Genomic DNA, 21,349 nt, shown 5'->3' with positions numbered 1-21,349 from the left:
AAAATTTGAAAGTTAAAAGAATATTTTGAAAAAAAAATTATACTAAAAAGTACTATTTAATATCCATATTTAGAAGAAAATAGCATGTCTCTATTTTAAATGAAAATCAGAGATTGACTATAACATATTTCCCCCTCTATTATAGCATTTGAAATTGAATATAAGAATAGATAACAAAGAATTTTAACTTATATATTATATATTAATGTTTTATTTGTTAACCTATTTGAGTGTGTATTCAGTTATTGTGGGAGGTATATCATAATATAATAAAAAGAAAAAGACCAAAATAGTACTAAATCAAGTTTTTGTTCCCAAACTAGCACTCAAGACCAAAAGTCACAAAAATAGCACTCAAGGGATGGAGTTTAGGGTTTAGAATTTAGGGTTTAGGGTTTAGAGTTTAGGTTTTAGGGTTTAGAGTTGAAAAGTGAGGTTTTGGGGATAAGATTTCAAATTTTAAAAAATAAAAAAATTTAAATTTTTCAAAAGATAAAATGCTATTTTGGTCATTTTAGTTTTTGAGTGCTATTTTTATGATATAAACTTAGAAAAGTGCTATTTTGGAGATTTGCCCTAATATAAATATGCAATTCAATTATTTTATTTACTCTGATTAATCTAATATGTAAAATTGGGTTAGGTTGAACATTTTTTTTGCTTTTGATTTATTTTAAGATTTTGTAGGTTTTGGTAATTTCAATAATTTGGTTTAATAACATCACTTTGTATTAGCAGTTATATATATTTATATGTATTTATTTAATTATATAATTGTTTATAAATTAATATAATAAAATTTGTTTAAAGATAACTTAGTTTAAAATAATAAGATTGATATTGTTATCGAAAAGTAATGTTTTAAATTAATAAAAGATAAAAATTAAGAAATTTCAAGATTCATAAAAATATTATAAATTTAATGTTTGGTTTCAAAATTTTGATTTGTAAATTTGATAATATATTTATTGATAAATATCTATAAAAAATTATGCGTGCATATATGCGGACATAAGAGCATATCTATTCTTACTCCATAATTTACTCCAAAAATGGAGTGGAAAATGAAGTATGAACAAAAAAATTAAAAGTTATCGAATACCATATTCGTAGTCGAGAGTTGATTTTTGATTTTTCACTCCATAATTTTGATTTTTGATTTTTCACTATTCTATTTTCCACAGTAAAATATAAAATGGGGATGGAAATGCTTTTAACATGTAGTTAATAAAAAAAAAAAGTTATCGAATACCATATTCGTAGTCGAGAGTTGATTTCTCCAGCAAAATCTAAATAAAGCAAAGGACTCCGAGGAGGTGCAAAATCATGACCGATTGTGAAAAAGCCGAGCGATTCGTCTACATCAGCTGTGTAGACGAGGTACGCTACTCTTTTGTCAGCCACCTCTCCGACGCTCTCCGGCGGAATGTCATATCATCTGTATTCGTCGATTCCGGAGATCTGCTCTCCGTTGAAGCGCAGGGAAAGGTAGAGAGAGCTAAGGTTTCTGTGGTGGTTTTACCCGCAAATCGTCAGGTATGCCTTGAAAAGCTTGAGAAGGTTCTCAATTGCCAGAGGAACAAGGAACAGGTGATGATTCCAGTGTTGTACGGAGACAGTAAATTACATGGCGAATGGCTAAGCGCGATGAATTTGAGGGGCTTATCACCAGTCTTTCAGTCTAGGTATTGCATATCTGAGATTGTATAATTATATTAGTGTTATAAATCTGAAACCTAGGTGAAAATTTGATTGTTTGCTGTTTTACTTGTTAAGAATCACTATGTTCACACATTTTCTTGATAGTTTGAGTTATTATGGCGCAGGAACGATTGCAGTGACTCTAAACTTGTAGAAAAGATTGTCAGAAATGTGAATGAGAAGCTCTTATATATGGGAAGAATTGGAATGTCCTGGAAGCTACAGGAGATAGAAAACATGGTTAACAAGCAACCGTTGGGCATCCGCGGTGTTGGCATCTGGGGTATGCCTGGCATAGGCAAGACAGAACTTGCTAAAGCAGTCTTTGATCAAGTTTCTGGAGGATTTGATGCTTGCTGTTTTATCGAAGACTATGATAAAGCTTTTCATGAGAACAGACTTTTTCGTATTTTGGTGGAACAACTTATGAAAGACCAGCCTGGAAATAGTGGTTCCATTACAAAAAAGAGATTGCGTAGAGACAAATTGATGAATAAGAGAGTTCTTGTTGTTCTTGATGACGTTCGCAATCCTCTGCTTGCAGAGTCCTTTCTCGAAGATTTTGAATGGTTCGGTCCCGAAAGCCTGATCATCATAACCTCCAGAGACAAACAAGTGTTTCGTCTTTGCCGAATCAATCAAATATATGAGGTTCAAGGTTTAAATGAGAAAGAGGCTTTCCAACTCTTCATGCTGTGTGCATCTCGTAACAATATGGCAGAGCAGAGTCTCCACGAGGACAAGGTGGTAATGGAAGTTATTAAATATGCCAATGGAAACCCGTTAGCTCTAAGCATTTATGGCGGAGCGCTGAAGGGCAAGGAAACACCAAAAGATATGGAGACTGCATTCCTCGAACTCAAGGATCGTCCTCCATGTAAGCTTGTCGATGCAATCAAGAGAACCTACGACACACTCAATGACAGCGAAAAGAACATTTTTCTAGACATAGCTTGTTTCTTCCAGGGAGAAAATGTTGACTACGTGATGCAACTGCTTGAGGGTTGTGGTTTTTCTCCGCATGTTGGAATCGATTCTCTTATTGAAAAGTGTTTGGTGGCTATTACAGAAAACCGAGTCCGAATGTGTAATTTTACCCAGGATGTTGGCAGATACATAATAACAAAAGGAGCAACTGTACAGATCGAGAAACGCAGCAGACTTTGGGAACCTCAGAGTATCAAAGATTTATTAGAAGATAATGAAGACACAGAAAATGGAGAACCCAACGTAACTGTCAAATTTGCTCAGGTCTGTTATAGTTTTATACTTTCCCTACTTTAAGAGCCAACGTTTTAATATATTGGCTTTCAATATTCTTGTAGGACACTGAAGAGTTGGAAGGAATATATCTGGACACATCAAACTTAAGTTTTGATATTAAACCTGCTGCCTTTGAGAATATGTTTAACCTTAGGTTGCTGAAGATTTACTGTTCTAATCCTGAAACTCATCCTGTAATCAGTTTCCCCAGAGGCTTTCTTCATTCTCTTCCTGATGAGCTAAGGCTCTTTCATTGGGAGAACTATCCTCTGCAGTCTTTTCCTCAAAAATTTGATCCTAGGAACCTTGTTGAAATCAACATGCCGTACAGTCAACTTAAGAAACTTTGGGGTGGAACCAAGGTAAGCAAACTCTGTTGTGCCTTTTTCACCCTTATCAATACTTGCCGGATTTTTTAAAAGATTTAGTTGGCCTTTTGCCTCAGAACCTGGAGACGCTAAAAACGATCAAGCTTTGTCATTCCACGCAGCTGGTTGATATTGATGATATTCTAAAAGCTCCAAGTCTTGAGAGCATTGATCTCCAAGGCTGTACAAAACTGCAGACTTTCCCACCCTCGGGTCAATTGCTGCATCTCCGAGTTGTAAATCTCTCAGGCTGCACAGAGATCAAAAACTTCCCAGAGGTTCCACCAAATATTGAGAAATTGCACCTCCAAGCTACAAGCATAAGAAATTTACCACTTTCGGTTGATAAGCCGAAAGGCGGAGAGCTTGTCAACTTTGTTGCCGAACTCTCGGGTCTTTCAGATGCTTTAAAACTTGAGCGTTTATCAAGTCTGGAGAAATCTAGCTCATCTAGCAGAGATGTTGACAAGCTTAGTTGCTTGGAGCTGAAAGACTGTTCTCGTTTAAAGAGTCTACCAAACATGTTTGATTTACAATTTCTCAAAGTTCTTGATCTCTCTGGCTGCTCAGAGCTCGAGACTATTCAGGGTTTCCCTCGGAACTTGAAGGAGTTATATCTTACTGGCACTGCTGTGAGAGAATTGTCACAACTTCCTCAAAGTCTAGAACTCTTAAATGCATATGGTTGTGCCTCTCTGGAATCAATTCGATTGGACTCCACTCAACTTCCTATGCATTACTCGTTCAGTAATTGTTTTAAACTATCTCCGCAAGTGGTCAACCAATTTTTGGTGAAAGCGCTGGCTAACGCAAAACACATGCCAAGAGAGCATCCACAGGTAATAGTTTATCTTGTCTGGCCTATCCATCCTTTCTCTTTCTTTCCATTACAATTTACACCCCTGATACCTTCTCTGTCTGCTTCTCTCAATAGTGTATACTATTTAAACACATACCAAGAGAGCATGCACATCCTTCTCACATGATATCTAACTTCATTTCGTTACTGGAACAGGAATTTGACAAAGATCTGGCTTTCAGCTTCTGTGCGCCCTCACATGCAAATCAGGATTCCACACTTGATCTACAACCAGGATCTTCTGTAATGATATGGCTAACTCCTTCTTGGAGGAGCACGCTTGTAGGCTTTGTTATGCAAGTGGAGGTTGCATTTTCGAAGGATTACTATCCTGCTACTGGTTTTGGCATTAAGTGTATTTGCAGATGGAAAAACAAGGAAGGCCGCTCTCATAAGATAGAAAAAAATTTGCATTGTTGGGCTCCTGGGAAAGCTGTTATAAAGGATCACATGCTTGTCTTTTGCGATGTTAAAATGCGTCCAACAATAGATGAAGGAAATGACCCCTATATCTTGGCTGATTTAGTTGTGTTTGAGTTCTATCCTGTCGACAACCAGTCAATTCGTCTAGATTACAGTTTCACAGTGGAAAGATGTGGAGTCTATGTAATAACTGCTGCAACTGGCAACACAAGTCTTGAGAGTATTTCACCAGTATTGTCCTTGGATCCAGTGGAGCTTTCTGATGATGAAACTGAAAAAGCGTTGGGAGCCAGCTATGATCCAACTGGCAATGCAAGTCTTGAGAATATTTCATCAGCTTTGACCTTCGATTCGATGGATATTTCTTGGAATCCGAGAGAAGAACTGATAAGAGCTAGCTATGATGATTTACAGGAGATAGATAGAGCCTTATTTCGTTACGTAGTGTATTTGTTCAATGATGACGATATTGATTTGGTGGAAGTGGAACCCCTTGTTGCTTGCATCGACTTGAATGTTAGTTCTAGGCTCAAGGTCCTAGCCAAAAAGCATCTCCTACGTGTATCTTCCAATGGGGTAATCGGGATGCTACCAATGGGTAAAGAAATCCTCCATAGAGTAAGCATTGGTTGCTCGGAAGAAGACTCTGAAAAGATTTCTGTGGCTTCATCAGGCTGTTGGAAGTATGATGTTTTCTTGAGCTTCAGCAGTCAAGATGTCCGCAAAAGCTTCCTCAGTCACCTTCTTAAAGCATTCATCAGCAAAGGAATCACTATGTTCATAGACAATGAGATATTCAGACGCCAGGCGATCAGCCCCGAGGTTTTACAAGCAATAAGAGAGTCGAGTATCTTGATTGTTGTGTTCTCAAGAGACTACGCTTCTTCAAGCTGGCTTTTGGGTGAGTTGGCGGAGATTGCAAAGAGCAGGAAAGAGTTGAGCCAAATAGTGATACCGGTTTTCTACTATGTGGATCCTTGGCACGTTAAGACACAAGCAGGAGATTTTGGAAGGCAATTTGGACAAACTTGCAAGAAACAAACAGAGGATGAGAAACAACGATGGTGCCAAGCTTTGACCAACATAGCAGACATACTTGGAATCAGTTTTAAGAATTGGTACGTTAACTTTTCACTTTTAAAAAAGAAAAACTTAAGTCATTGTTAGTTGGGTTATCTTGAATTTTAAAAATAGCTGGCATGAGTTGTGAAAGCTAATGAAAGAACTCATACAGAAATATTTATCACACTTAGATGAATCGAAGCTGTGTTAAAACTGATGGTCGCCAAAACATAAATCTCAAAAAGAGATATGCATGGATGGTGCGTGATAATAAGGAATATGATTTCTGCATGATATATGAAAATTATAATGCTGTTTTTAAGTACCTGTAACAATCTTTCTCATTGTTAGGGATAACGAAGCAGACATGGCTGAGACAATTGCCAATGATGTTTCAAGTAAACTGAATATTACAGAGCCAGGGGTTTTTGGTGAGTTTGTCGGAATTGAAGATCATATCTCAAAAATGAATACGCTGTTGTCCTTGGAATCTGACGAAGTGAGGATGGTTGGTATTTGGGGTCCTTCAGGAATTGGTAAGACTGACATTGCCAGAGCTCTATCTACCCAACTTGCTCATAGATTCCGGCGTACTGTATTTGTAGATGTGTCTTTCGTATACAGGAGACTGGATGGTTATTGTACATACTATCCGAATTACTATGGTGAAGAAGTGCATTTGCAAACACAATTTCTATCTGAAGTCTTAGGCCAGAAGTACATTAAGGTAGGTCTGGGTCATCTATGCATGGTGAGAGAAAAGCTAAAGGACGAGAGAGTTCTTATCATTCTGGATGATGCGGAGGAACAAGTTCGACTACTAGATGCCTTGGTAGGACAAACTGAATGGTTCTGTTCAGGGAGCAGAATAATTGTTATTGCACAAGATATAGGACTTTTGAAATCTTATGGGATTGACGATACTTACAATGTGGATTTACCATCTCAAAAAGAAGCTCTTCAGATGTTCTGCCAATCTGCTTTCAGGCAAAACTATCCACCTGATGGTTTTATGGAAATCGCAGTTAAGGTTGTAGAAACTGTCGGTAATCTTCCTTTGGGTCTCAAAGTCTTGGGTTCGTATCTAAGAGGGAGGGACAAAACAGAATTGGTAGGTACATTGACTCAGATCACGGATAGTCTGGATGGAAAAATGGAGATGATATTAAGAGTCGCATATGACAGTCTAAGTGATCGTGATGATAAAATCATATATCTTCACATTGCGTGTTTATTTAATCATGACACAGTCGAATACGTGACGTGGTTACTTTCAGATACCTACTTGGGTGTTGTGTGCAGGCTTAAAAGCTTAGCTGAGAAGTCTTTCATACATATAACCGAAAATGGAAACATTACAATGCACCATTTGCAACAAAACTTGGGCAGAGAAATAGTCCGTGATGCGTTCATTTATAGTCCTGGAAAACGTCAATTCTTGGTGGATTCCGAGGATATTCTTGATGTATTTCAGGATAACACTGTAAGTTTTACAATTGGCCTTTCATTTGGTTACTAGGTGAACTTTTATCTCTGTTAAGATAATTAAAATAAGCTATATATTTTTTTCAGGGTACTGAAAGTGTTTTAGGGATATCATTAGACATATCAGAACTCGATCATGAGCTTTCTATAAGCGAGAGAGGGTTCAGCGGGATGACAAATCTCCGGTTCTTGAAATTCTACACAAACTTGGGGAATAAAGAAGCCAAGAAGGAAGTAAATGTGCACTTACCTCATGGCCTTGATTATCTGTGCCCGAAACTTAGATTATTGCACTGGGAGGCATTCCCAATGAGATGCATGCCTTCACACTTCTTTCCAGAAAATCTTGTTGTACTCGTAATGGAGGCTAGCAAGCTTGAGAAGTTGTGGAATGAAGCTCAGGTACGTGTTGAGTTTGAATGTTACAACCAAAATTGAAAGTGTTGTGTATGCATCATATCATCTTCTACCTATGTTGAAATTACCAGTTGCTGGAAACTAATTATTATCATTGCCAAGTTTGTGATGTTTGTCTTTCCATTCTTGTTTGTTCAGCCGCTTAGAAGTCTCAAGTGCATGAGTCTACGGTGTTCTTTAAATCTGAGAGAAATCCCAGATCTTTCACACGCCACCAGTCTTGAGAAATTGGATCTTCGCGGTTGCTCAAGTTTGACTGAGCTTCCTTCCTCTATTTGGAATCTCCATAAATTGAAGGACTTGGACATGGGATATTGTACACATCTCATGACTCTTCCAACCGGTATCAACTTGGAATCTCTCCATTGCCTTAATCTCAATGGATGCTCACGTTTGACAGATTTTCCAGAAATTTCAAGAAGCATTTCAGATCTCTATCTTGATGGAACTGCGATAGAGGAAGTTCCTTGGTGGATCGAGAAAATATCTGGGCTATCACACCTATCCATGAATGGTTGCAACAAGTTGAATAAGATCTCTGCAAACATATCTAAACTGAAATTTCTTGTGGAGATAGACTTTTCAAATTGCGAGTCACTGACTGAAGATAGCTGGCAGAACCATCCTAAGGAGATCTCCACTTCGCTCACGAGTGTAAACATGTCTGGTAACAGTTTCCAAAGACTTCCAGACACGTGGACGTCCATTCAACCAAAGGATCTTATCTTCCATAGTTGCATAAATCTCGTGTCACTGCCAGAGCTCCCTACATCTCTTTTCAGGCTAACGGCAAATAATTGCGATTCTCTTGAGAGTTTGCATTGGTCCTTTAGCTATCCAGCGGCGGCTTTCCAATTTATCAACTGCTTCAACCTGGATCATCATGCGAGAGAACTCATTCTACAGTCGGATTGCGCGTATGCTATCTTACCTGGTGAAGAACTTCCTGCACATTTCACTCATCGAGCTGCGGGCAGTGTCCTAACCATTTCCTTACCTCGGAGCTCTCTTTCCAAAAGGTTCCCAAGTTTTAAGGCTTGCATCATGATTGAATCTAGATCTGGTTCGTTTCGCTTTGGGGTAGTTAGGCCCTTCAAAGGTGGAAGAGATAAGATGTACTATAGTTGCTTGACCAACACTCCCTCTACAAGAAACCATCTAATCGTATTCCACTGTGAGTTTTCTCCCGATGATGTCAATGATTCCCGAGCTGATCTGAGTTATAGCGATGTGCAGTTTGAGTTTGAGTGCCTTGACCTTAGGAAGGAATTAATAAAGATTAAAGAATGTGGTATACAACTCTTGGAAGTCTCTACCTCTGCGGACGAGAGTGATAAAATCTTTGAAACTGAACCTGGCTACGACACTGAAGAGAGTGATGTAGAGGACATTGGAAGCAGCAAGAGAATGCGTGTATGAATCGATGATTAGACAAACATTTAGTGTTTCTTTCATTCATTTGTCAAGGTCAGCCCCAAAAAGGGTTTGATGGGATAAGATCAGTTGAGCTAAGCTATATTTTCTTGCTCTTACAAACCTTACCTCCTTTCTTTATCATGTTGGATTGCTTGCGAAAATAATCTAATTTTGGGCTGTTTGTTTCACGTCTTTCATCTCCATCCCATTTATATGATTTAATCCAGATGATCAAACCAAATTTTATAGGACTGTTTGTTTGTCAATACAGATGGTTCATGTGCATAAATTATCAAAATGTATCTTATGTTTGTTCCTTTAGAACATTTCCAATGTATGCCACTATATTTTCCTCTATAAATAGAGAGAAACTATATTACAGAGGTATACATTGAATCAAATTCACTTTTATAATAGAGATTTTCTATTCTAGAGGAAAATAAATATAATGATAAAAAAATAGATATAGGTAGAGATGGTCTAACCTTCATTTCCATCTAGATGAATTTAGTAAATAAATTATTAAAAGTTTAATCATATGTTTGAGGTTACTTTTAACTATATTGACTTTTATTATTTAATCTAAAATATATTTACAATGAAATTATTTTAAAATTAGTAAATGAGATTTTTCGGTTTTGACAGAAAAATGAAATTTCTAGTTTTAGCAGAAAAAACAATTTTTGATTTTGGAGGGAAAATAAATTTTCCAGCTTTGGCTTGAAAAAACAAGATTTTTCGGTTTTCGCGAGAACAATGAGATTTGCATGTTTTGGTGGGAAAACAATATTTTTTAGTTTTGGCGGAAAAATAAATTTCCGGTTTTAGCAGAAAAAAACAATTTTTGATTTTGGGGGGGAAAATGAATTTTTTCAGCTTTGGCTTGAAAAATCAAGATTTTCCGGTTTTGGCGGGAACAATGAGATTTGCATGTTTTGGTGGGAAAACAAGATTTTCTAGTTTTGGCCGAAAAATAAAATTTTCGGTTTTTGCAAGAAAACCATATTTTTTTGGTTTAGGCAGAGAAATGAGATTTTAAGTTTTTTTTTTTGCGGGAATGAGATTTTTTTGTTTTGGTGGAAAAATAAGATTTTCAGTTTTGACAGGAAAATTATTTTTTACGTTTTTGGCGGAAAAAATCGTTTTTGGCGGAAAAAATCATTTTTGGCGGGAAAATGCATTTTCTAGTTTTGGCGGAAAAAAACGTTTTTATCTTTTTAGTGAAAATGTGTTTTTTGTTTTTTTTTTTTTTGGCTGAAAAATGTGTTTTTACGTTTTTGGCGAAAAATGCGTTTTAACGTTTTTGACGGGAAAATGCATTTTTGGCAAGAAATGCGGTTTTGGTGGAAAATGTGTTTTATGTGTGTTTGGCGAGAAAATAAGTTTGTGTGATTTGGCAGAAAATTCATTTTAGCGAAACAATATGTTTTGTGGTTTTAGCGAGAAAGTGCGTTTAACCGTTTTTGGGGTGAAAATGCTTTCTTGCAATTTTGGTGGGAAATGTGTGTGTTTGGCGGGAAAATGAGTTTTTCGGTTTGGATGTAAAATGCTTTTTGGCGGGAAAATGTGTTTTCTAGTTTTGGCGGGAAAATAGGGTTTTGCAATTTTTGGTGGAAAATACATGTTTAAGGTTTTAACACAAAAATGCGTTTTTGTGGTTTTAACAGGAAAATGTGTTTTTAGGTTTTGAGAAAAAAATTCGTTTTTGTGTTTTTGTCTTTTTCGTGAGTGGCAAAATGATATTAGATTTAAGTTTGTAATTTGTGAATTATATAGGGATATAATAAACATTATACTATTTTTTACAGAACCATCTCCATCCCGATGGTTCAATTTGGATCAGCCAGCTGATTTTCAAAACTAAGCCGAAATTTGGAAAGTTCATCCAGATGATCCATCCTAATGATTTGTACTTTTAATACATAAACAAACAAAACTCTCATCATCTCTATCGAGATGACTTATCTGGATGGTGAAACAAACAACCCTTTTTCATTTGACTCATAGTATCCAAAAGACAAATGCTACTTCTTTTTGTATAAAAAAAATCACAAACAAAAAAAAATTGTTGTTTCGTCATCTATACTATTAAAACATGTTATACTTCGGATTGTTACTCTAATTGCCCTAGTTTTTAGCATTGTTGTCTCTTTTCACTAAGGGTAAGTAGGAAATTTCAAAACATTAAATAACCTAATATATATTTCCTTATTTACTTGCTATTTATTTTCTTATCAATATTATCTCGAGATTTTAGGAAATAATTTATACAAGAAATCTCTATAATCATTAGATATATTTTAGATATTTATATGTATGAAGTGTAAATATCCCACATCGAAACTTTGTGAACAACATCAACAAAAATGATTACTATACATATAGAATTCTCTTTTGCTAGAGTAAAATTAAATGGGCTGCAATAAACTCAAAATCTATCTTTTTGATTGGCTTAAACAAAAAAAAATTATTATTATTTGACAATTAATCAAGTAATAGCGTTTAGTTATGTTGAATTGACCATTTGAATTTTTACTGATTTATTAGTCAAAATTGCGGTGGGTGACCTCCTATAACGTTTTTCTGGTAAATCGGTCAATTTTTTAAGTTCAAAAAGGAGAATATTGTCACCATGTGAAAAACATGAACAACTCTCTATAATGTTGAACTCCAAATAGTTTTCTGCATCTTGAATTAAGATTTAATAACATATAAAAAACATAAACTTACAAATATTTGACACATTTATATGAAACTTACAAAGAAAAAAAATCGTTTCATTCATTAATGGTAAATTGAACGTTTTAAGCCATTAAACCAGCTAATATATTTCTCTAATTTCTTGCAATTTTTTTCTTATTAATATTTTTTAAAATATATAATATATATTTAACAAAATTTTATTGACCTAACAAGATTTAGGATATTATATATCCTCGAGATTTTAGAAAATAATTTATGCAGAAAACCTCTATAAGTATTAAATATTTTTGAGCTATTTATATATATAAAATGTAAATGTCTCATATCGAAACGTTGTGAAACTCACCAACAAGAATGATTATTATAAATGTAGCATGCTCTTTTGCTTGAGTAAAATCAAATGGGCCCTAGCCTATCTTTTCGATTGGGTTTAAACAAAAAAAAAGTTTATTACTCTTTGGCTGGTAATCTGAGTGTTTAGTTATGTTAAATCTACTATTTAAATCTTTACCTCTTTATTATGCGGAGTAGCCAAATCGCGGTAGGTTGCCTCCATTAGCGTTTCCAGCTGCAAAACTGGTAATTCGGCCAAGTGTTTTAATTCAACGAGGAGAATATTATAACCATGTGAAAAACATGAACAAATATTTAAAAAGTTGAACTTCAAATGCTTTCCCGCATTTTGAATTAAAGTTTAATAATATATAAAAAACATGAACTTACAAATATTTGACACATTTATGTGAAACTTACAAAGAAAAATATCGTGTCATTCATTAAAAGTAATTTGGACGTTCTAAAGCATTAAACCACCTAACATATTTCCCTATTTTTTTTTATATTTGTTTCATTATTAATACTAGGAGCATAGTCCCCAAGCGCGGAGTCGGTACGTTGTTTATGCGTTGAATAATTATGTGAACGGGGATTTCGTTGTTTGTGTGTTTTTACATATGGTTTTATGGCTTAATTAAAATGGTATTGATGAAATATTAGAAGTTACACAGTTTGATTATATTAATATAAGAATAACCGGTGTATTCATATATGTTAAGATTTTCATATCTTATCTTGTAATGATTTGATCGATCAATAATATTATTAGAGCTTTTGTATTGAGAAGGAGTGGTTTATGGGGTTGGTCTTTTGTATTGAGAAGCAGTGGTTTATGGGGTTGGTCAGTGTCAAACGTGTTAGTTGTTACATAGTAGACTATAAAGTGAGTGATGCGAAGGATAGACTTTTGGTATTTACTGATACATATTGTAATTTCACAGTTTTTAAATTAATCATGGTAATAATTGTTATTGTGTAAATGTTTAAAACGAAAATACGAACGGTTGAATAATAACATGAAACACGTTTGAATAATAACATGAAACGGTGGACTTCTGGTTATCCTATGCTTTAGTTAGCAGAGAATTACAAACCAGATTATAGTGTTAAATAGTAAGCAGATTTCTTAAATAGTGATCAGAAAATTTGGAACTCAAATTTAAAAGTTTTATAGTACGCCTCAACCAATTCATATGATCTCATCTTCAACAATAAACAAATAAATGTTATTATCAAAAGTTGTTCACAAATAGAAAATAATATTTAGCCACGTATATAATTCAATTTTAGTTGAATGATTGCGTAAAATGAGGGATATGTTTCGTTGGTGATTCGAAGATCCAATCTATTGACTATACATGCGATGATAATGGTCCAAATATCACACTTACAAACTATAAAATTAAAGTTACTAAGCCCAAAGATGGAGGAGGCCCAATATACCGCTCCAAGCCTCCATCGTTCATGCAGTTATCCTCTTGACTGTGCGCCGCTGCTTGGTGTGAAAAAGCTAACGACTTCGCCGGTAGATCCTCGATTTACCATGGCTTTCTTGCCGGACCACCAATCTTCACCTGTAAAGGGATGCAGCTTCTCTTTGATCGCCTTCCTCACTCATTATCAACCTTCAACAGCTGGCTGTGATGAGAGCGTTCACGTCTCCGGTGAAGTTAACCGGAAGAACTTCGCCGCCCCACTCAGGAATGATGGCAAGCAGACGCGATATTGCCCTCTTCAAACTCGGTCGACCTAGTTGAGTAGAGATCAGATGGAGTTAAGTGATGCTTAGAGAGCTACCCGAGAATCCAATCTGATAGATTGGAAATTTATTTCTCGACTCAAACAGAAGAAAAATAAAAACTATTGAAGAACGGTTCTGTTTGAATCGAAACACACAACAAAAAAAGTACAAACTCGCTAAGCGAAAGATAAAATCCGACCAAGCATAGATCGCTTGACCAGAACAAAAACAGAAAACAAAAAGATCTGATCTGAAAAATTAAAATATTTCACAAAAGGTTTAGTCTTCTCTCTTTCTCCGTGAAAAATAGATGTGAAAGAACAGAGAGAAGAGAAAAATTTATAGATTTGAATGTGAACAGTTACAGATAATACACCGTTTCAGATATACATAGGAAATATAAGAAATAGAAAATTAGGGATTACGATAAATTAATTATACATTTTTATTTAATTGTAAAGAAGAATTGAATAGTTGTGGATCCCACTTAACTCAATTGTGTCGACGTGTACATCTTTAGAAGAGAGCAGCAACTCATCTATTATTATATAGATTTTAAAAATAAATAACATAATATAAATCGTGATTAACAAGATTTTATTGACTTAACAAAATATAGAATATTATATATCTTTGAGATTTTAGGAAATAATTTATGCAAGAAATCTCTATAAGCATTAAATATTTGAGATCTTTATATATATGTGTAAAATCCCACTTCGAAATTTTGTGAAACTCATTAACAAGAATGATTACTATAAATATAACATGCTTTTTTTCTTAAGTAAAATCAAATGAGCCGTAGTAAACCCAAGGCCTATTTTTTTTATTGGATTTAAACAAAAAATATTTTATTACTCTTAGGCAATTAATCCGAGTAATTGTGTTTATTTATATTAAATCAACTGTTTCATTTTTACTGATTTACTGTACCGAGTAGCCAAAATCGTGGTAGGTTGCCTCCATTAGCGTTTTTCTAGATGCAAAACCGGAGATTCGGCCAAGTTTTTGAATTCAAAGAGGAGAATATTGTCACCACGTAAAACACATGAACAATTTTCAACAACGTTGAACTACAAATGCTTTCCCACATTTGAATAAAAGTTTAATATTATACAAAAACATGAACTTAGAAATATTTGACACATTTATATGAAACTTGCAAAGAAAATAATCGTGTCATTCATTAAGAGTATTTTGAACTTTTAAGAACATAAATCCCTAAACATATTTCTCTATTTTTTGCTGTTTTTTTCTTTATTAATATTTTAAAATAAAAATATAGTATAAATTATGGTTAACAAGATTTTATGGATCTAGCAAAATTTAGAATATTAAATATCCTCGAGATTTTATAAAATAATTTATACATAAATCTCTATAATTGTTAACACATTAAATATATTTGAGATATATTTATAAAGTGTAAATGTCCCACATGGAAACTTTGTGAAACTCATCATAAAAATGATTACTATAAATATAGCATGCTCTTTTGCTTGATTAAAATCAAAGCAACTGTAGTAATCCAAGAACCTATATTTTTGATTGGCTTAACCAACATCTGCATTTTGACATATTTATATAAAATCTGCAAAGAAAAAAATATCCGCGCTTTTAAAACTTGGATCAAAATAAAGTTAAAGGCTTAAAGCTCCAACCAATCCGACTTATATTCTTCTGACTTCTTATGGGTATCCATTCAGATTAGTTTCGGATTCAGATAATCCATTTAAATTATTTTTAAACAATCAAAATTTATATAGTTTGTCAAAATTTAAAAGTAAATAATATAATATATTAATTTAAATAATGTATGTCAAAATACCTAAATTTAACAAAACAATTTGTTTGGTTTTAATATTTGGATATAAAATTAATAAATATTTAAGTATTAAATAGCTATTTTAAATATTTATTTTTTGACTTTTTTTTATATATGTATTTTGATAATTTTCAAGATTATTTATATATTTTTGGATATTGTTTTTGGATATTAAATCGAAAATAACTAATACTGTATATTAAATATATAGATTTGATTCGGTTATATATATTCAAAATATTTCGGTTTAGGCGAATTAGGTTATAATTTTTTATATATCAAAATTTTGAATCCGTATTCAGCTATTTTGCCCAACGCTACAAATAATTAAAAGGAAATTACCACAAATACCACATTCATAATACCATTTTTCATGTTTACACTAACTATTTTTACCCTCACTTTTAATGAAGGGTAAAATACAATTATACCCTTAGGGTTAACTAATCTAGACTTACGGTTTAGAGTTGAGGGGTGGGGTAGGGTTTTTGGAATGTGAAATTTATGATTCTAATAAATATATAAATACTTAAAAATATATAAAAATTTAAAAAAAAATAGTTTCAAACATAATTTTCGTTTTTCAAAAAGAAATTTGAAAAAAAAATTCTAAAAAAAATTCTAAAATAAAAGTTTTATAAAAAAATTCGAATTTGAAAAAGTATATTTCAAAAAATAAAAAATAATTTACATTTTTTTTATTTTTTATTTTTTATTTTTTATTCTTATTTTTTATTTTTTTTTTTTTATTTTTTATTTAAATAATAAATTATTATATATATAAATAACAAGTTTATAAGAGTCTTTTGTCACTTAGTGAAAAATGTATTTTTGAAAATGTCTCATTAGTGGTGGTAAAAATGAAAAATGGTACCATAAAAGTGGTAAACATGTAATTTCCCTATAATTAAAAAGAAATAGACATACGGACCTTGCGGGCGGCTTCTGTATAATATTAAAAAATAAAAAGAGAAAGATAATTTTATTTTGAGTCATTTACATCTAGAGTCAGTTTTAAGTTTTTTATTACACTCTCACACAGTTACAACAACTAAGGTAGTTTCTTGTTGGTTGTTTACACAATTACCCCTTTTTCAATAAACCTAATTGTTTTTTTTTGGTGCTCAGTTGCCAGTTTCTTTTCAAACGTATTTGAATTTTAAAACCTAAGAAAACACCAATCCACATTTGTATTCTAATTTGACCCACAAATTTTTTTTTTGACGAAATTTTCTTATATTTTTGACGAAACCTGAAAGAGATTGTTGGGATGAGATGTTGGCTAACAACGAAGCTTAAGAATCCGAGATGTGACGGTGCGTCCGAATTTGCGGTGGTTAAATGCTTGTTGGTTGATGAATGTCTCGATTTGGTGTTAATTGGTAAATTAGGGGAAGTGTAAAATCTTAGTTTTTTCTTATTCTGAAGGTTAAAATCGTTAGTATATGATAGTTCTACAAGTTTGAAGTGTTAATCTCTGTCTAAACGCAAAAAAAAAGAAGATTAAGTGAAAATAATCCATGGCGGCTGCGTTGTAAAGTTCCAGAACCCTAGTGATTTTTTGAGGAAGATGATGCTTTTAATTACGAAAATGCCATTCATTAAGTTTTTGGAAAATAACTACGTCGATGCGTACACAATATTATTGTACACATGTACATATGAAGGATAGAAAATTCCTTTGTAAAAGGACGAAGATGGATGGTTTATGTGAATGAAAGAGTTCACGTGTGTTCATTAATGGGGATTATTTAAGAACTTGATACTATAAGTGTTTGATTTTTCGTTGCTTACATTGTCACTGTTAGATGTTTGTACATGTGTACAATCAGTGTTATGTATAATTATTTGTTTGTGTACACATGTACAAAATCATATATTTTTGATGTACATCTTGCTTTATGCTTATGAATCATAGCCGGTTGATATTTTTGATGCTTTCTGGAATCGTGGTGCTTTGGCTAGTGAGACAGCAAGTTCTATGGGGGCAAAATCAAAAAAACAAGAACATAATATATTTCAATTTAGTCATAACCGGTTTCGTTGAAATCAAAAGGAAGCAGCCAGAGACAAAAATTGAATTCATCGGAGTTATCCATCCATCATGGTAACAATGGTTAAATTTACAGTGGAAGATGAGCCGAAGATTCCAAACGTTGATGTCAATGCTTCCAAACAAATTTATTATCTCAGAATCATATCTCACATTCACCTTCTACATCCTTGCTGTCGTCGTCCATGTCCTATGTGTGTACATAAAATGTTTGTGTACACAAATACATTGAAATAACTACGTCGATGCGTACACGTGTACATCTGAAGGATAGAAAATGCATTTGTAAAAGGACAAGGATGGACGGTTTATGTGAACGAAAGAGTTCACATGTGTTCATTAATGGAGATTATTTAAGAACTTGATACTGTAAGTGTTTGATTTTCTGTTGCTTACATTGCCACTGTTAGATGTTTGTACATGTGTACAATCAGTGTTATGTATAATTATTTGTTTGTGTACACATGTATAAAATCATATATTTTTGATGTACATCTTACTTGTTGTGCTTATGAATCATATCCGGTTGATATTTTTGATGCTTTCTGGAATCATGGTGTTTTGGCTAGTGAGACAGCAAGTTCCATGGGGGCAAAATCAGAAAACAAGAACTCAGTAGATTTCAATTTAGTCATAACCGGTTTCGTTGGAATCAAAAGGAAGTAGCCAGAGACACAAATCAAATTCATCGGAGTTATCCATCCATCATGGGAACAATGGTTAAATTGGTGGAATATGAACCGAAGATTCCAAATGTTGATGTTGATGCTTCGAAACAAATTTATTATCTCAGAATCATATCTCACATTCACCTTCTACATCCTTGCCGTCGTCGTACCTGTCCTCACTGCTGTCAACGTCTTCATCATCAACGCCATCATTCTGTCCTTATCATTTTTTTTATTTGTTCTACATGAGGCCAACTAAGGACTGTAAAACTCTAACTTCATCGTCATGTTTCATCTTCTTCCCAAACAGAAAGAAAATACGAGGAAGATGAAAAAAAAAATTAAGAGATAAGGAAAGAGAAAAAAAATATTGATTTGTGGCCACATGAATTAATTCTTATTTTTAATTAGGTTTCAGTTATAAATAATGGGAAAAGGATAGCAAGGGGTTTCCACACATTGAGAATAGGAGAGAAGGTGTTGAAATGAGAGAAAAAGGAATTAAACGCTTAGGTGCTCCTGCCCAAAAAAAAATGATCTGAGATACTCCTGCCCGAAACTGACCGGATTTGGAATTAAATATATCTTTAATTAAATCAGAAAATTTATTAAAAGACCACAGAGCCAACAAAAACTTACATAATTACAACCCAACCAGGGCCATTTCGCGGACCATCCAGACCCGATCCATAAATTCGGATCTATTTCGCCTTAACTTCCGAAACCTTTATATGACTTAGTGTAATTGTAAACTTTGGTATAACTGTGTAGCGTAATAAAACCTGAACAAATAAATACTGTCCCAGTTACAAAGTTATGCTAAATTGAACTAAATCGCACATTGAGTACTCCACATTTAGATTGCAATTTATTATTACGTTATTGTTCGGCCACATGTGTTGTTATTGATATATTTAGTGAAGTTCAAATAAAAAGATTAGTTTATAGATATAACTAGAGTAATTACATAATGTTTATAGATAGAACTAGAGAAATAACAGAGCATAACAGCTCATCAACTTAACAACTTAGTAAAACTAGATAAAACTTCTACTAATCTTCAATTGGCCATGTGCGAGCAGTCAAGTGTATTTGGTAGCAGAAGTCATACGCTGCACAATTCCGGAAACAACGATCGCATTTCCACCGTGATCGTGATCCATCTAGGGAGACTTCAAACTCTGGAGGGTCTATGTGGGAACACCAGCAATCACGTGGCACATTAGGATCTATCCTTTCAGCCATAGATAGAAACATGCCAGGTTAATCGTAATCCCAATGGCCTGAGAGTTGCCAACTACAGATGATTTGAAACATCTTATCAACATGTTGACGAGTAAAGGCAGGGTAGTTGTGAACAATTCCCCTCTGATCAATGCTAAAGGCTGAGTTCAGCATTCCATCAAGATACTGGGCCAACTCGCATCCTCTCTCACCAGCAAGATGGATTTTTTCCCATCCTTCATCAACTAAATGGAGGATGAAGAACTCATACATACCTCTCAAGTATATGGCCTCTGGATTACCCGAACGGTAGCATTTAAGCCTGAATGTTCGAACAACACTGACCTCGTCTACCCAGTCATTCAGGTAAATGAGATTGGCCGATCTGTAGAAGTGATCTTCTCTTCCAACTTCGTTGAACCCGGGAAAAGCAATCCTTGCAGAACCAAAATCCCGGATATTCATCGTTGCTACCGTAGAGAGAATCTTATGAAGCATTGAAGGAGGGAGAGAATCCATGTCTAAATCTGATAAAAGAAAAAATGTTATTGTGTGAGAGAGATGAGGGAAATTGTAGAGATTTGAAATTGTATGTAATTGTAGAGTGTAATTGTAGAAGTGATAAACCATTTATAGGTGATTTGATGGACTCCTCGAGAAGACATGACTTCTGTGACACGCCTTTTGAATAACAGTCGCGTCTGTTGGAATTGAAACTTTGTAAAACTATAATTTATTAAGATATATCTAACTATATTTAATGAAGTTGAACAGTGGCGTGTCCATTTAAGGTTGATTTGATGAGTATTATTACTTGATTGACTCAGGTTGATTTGATGAGTATTATTACTTGATTGACTCGAGACTCCCCCGAGATTAAACCATTTCTCTCCCCGAGAAAGCATAACTACTTCAACTTATCTAACACGCTTTCTGACTGCAACAGTCGCCTCTCCTGAATTTTAACATACATAAATATGTATAAGTAAGTGAAACTCGTGGAGATCACGGGCTAAATTTATGAAACTAAGCAAAACGTAACAATTTAGATTGTATGAAAATTTGAAACTATACAAAACTTAACGAAATTTAGATATTATATCGTTTTATTTTTTAAAATATGGTCAGTTTCCAAAATGTATAATAGTTAGTGAATATATTTAGAGTTCATATATTTAATGATAGCAACTACCAGTGTAGGAGATAATCAATGAAAATGATAATATTAATTTTGAGAAAAAACCTGTAATTTAATGAACTATTAGAATCTACTACTCCTATTTTTGCCCGAGGTTGATAGACTCGTGGAACGAACACGACATTTGATAGACTCGTCGAAAGGAAAACACGTCCCCACGACTTCTCTTGTGAAAAAGTCTCTTTTAATAATCATTACACTTCCGAGTATCATTTATACGCTACATCTCTTGCATTTAAGAGAATTCTGCATTTAAACACTCACTGTTACTCCATCTCCTCTCTCATCTCTTCTCTCATCTCTGCGAATACTCCTTCTCTTCTCTCATCTCTCAACAAACACAAGATGGCAGAGTACGATAAGCTTTCCGAGGTTACTTATAACCCGGCGGTCAGGGCTTGGCGTTTCAGAGTGAAACTACACAGGATCTACCCTTCATATTCCTGTGTTACCAACAATGGGCCTTACTATAACTATATCCTCGCAGATGAAGATGTAAGTGTATATCATCATCTCTCAATTGTGTAATAAACATGTAACCGTCAGAAATAAAAACTTGATCCTTGTAACATGTAATAAACATGATCTTTGTACTTTATTTTTGTAG

The 21,349-nt window shown here is 34.0% G+C and overlaps 1 protein-coding gene and 1 long non-coding RNA gene across 3 annotated transcripts; both read left to right on the top strand.

The window, feature by feature from the left end:
• The first annotated feature begins 493 nt into the window (after positions 1–493).
• Positions 494–9,189, top strand: LOC103839134 (disease resistance protein RRS1B). Of its 2 annotated transcripts, XM_009115626.3 has the most exons (8): positions 506–1,685; positions 1,827–2,952; positions 3,027–3,326; positions 3,410–4,171; positions 4,348–5,732; positions 6,028–7,159; positions 7,249–7,563; positions 7,717–9,189. In XM_009115626.3, exons 1-8 carry the CDS (start codon positions 1,327–1,329, stop codon positions 8,995–8,997), a joined length of 6,660 nt encoding a protein of 2,219 aa, XP_009113874.1. In that variant the 5' UTR covers positions 506–1,326; the 3' UTR covers positions 8,998–9,189. The 2 variants fall into 2 exon arrangements, with proteins under 2 accessions (XP_033136804.1, XP_009113874.1); XM_033280913.1 differs by lacking the exons at positions 7,249–7,563; positions 7,717–9,189 and having other exon boundaries at positions 494–1,685; positions 6,028–6,212; positions 6,301–6,635.
• A 7,139-nt stretch (positions 9,190–16,328) lies between these two features.
• Positions 16,329–20,765, top strand: LOC117128497. The gene is made up of 2 exons (XR_004451806.1): positions 16,329–20,335; positions 20,372–20,765. It is a non-coding gene; the product is annotated as an uncharacterized LOC117128497 (long non-coding RNA).
• Positions 20,766–21,349: the final 584 nt, after the last annotated feature.

The sequence above is a fragment of the Brassica rapa genome, chromosome A09, assembly GCF_000309985.2.
Source record: "Brassica rapa cultivar Chiifu-401-42 chromosome A09, CAAS_Brap_v3.01, whole genome shotgun sequence".
Taxonomy (NCBI): Eukaryota; Viridiplantae; Streptophyta; class Magnoliopsida; order Brassicales; family Brassicaceae; genus Brassica; species Brassica rapa.
This window is presented reverse-complemented; position numbering and strand designations above follow the sequence as displayed.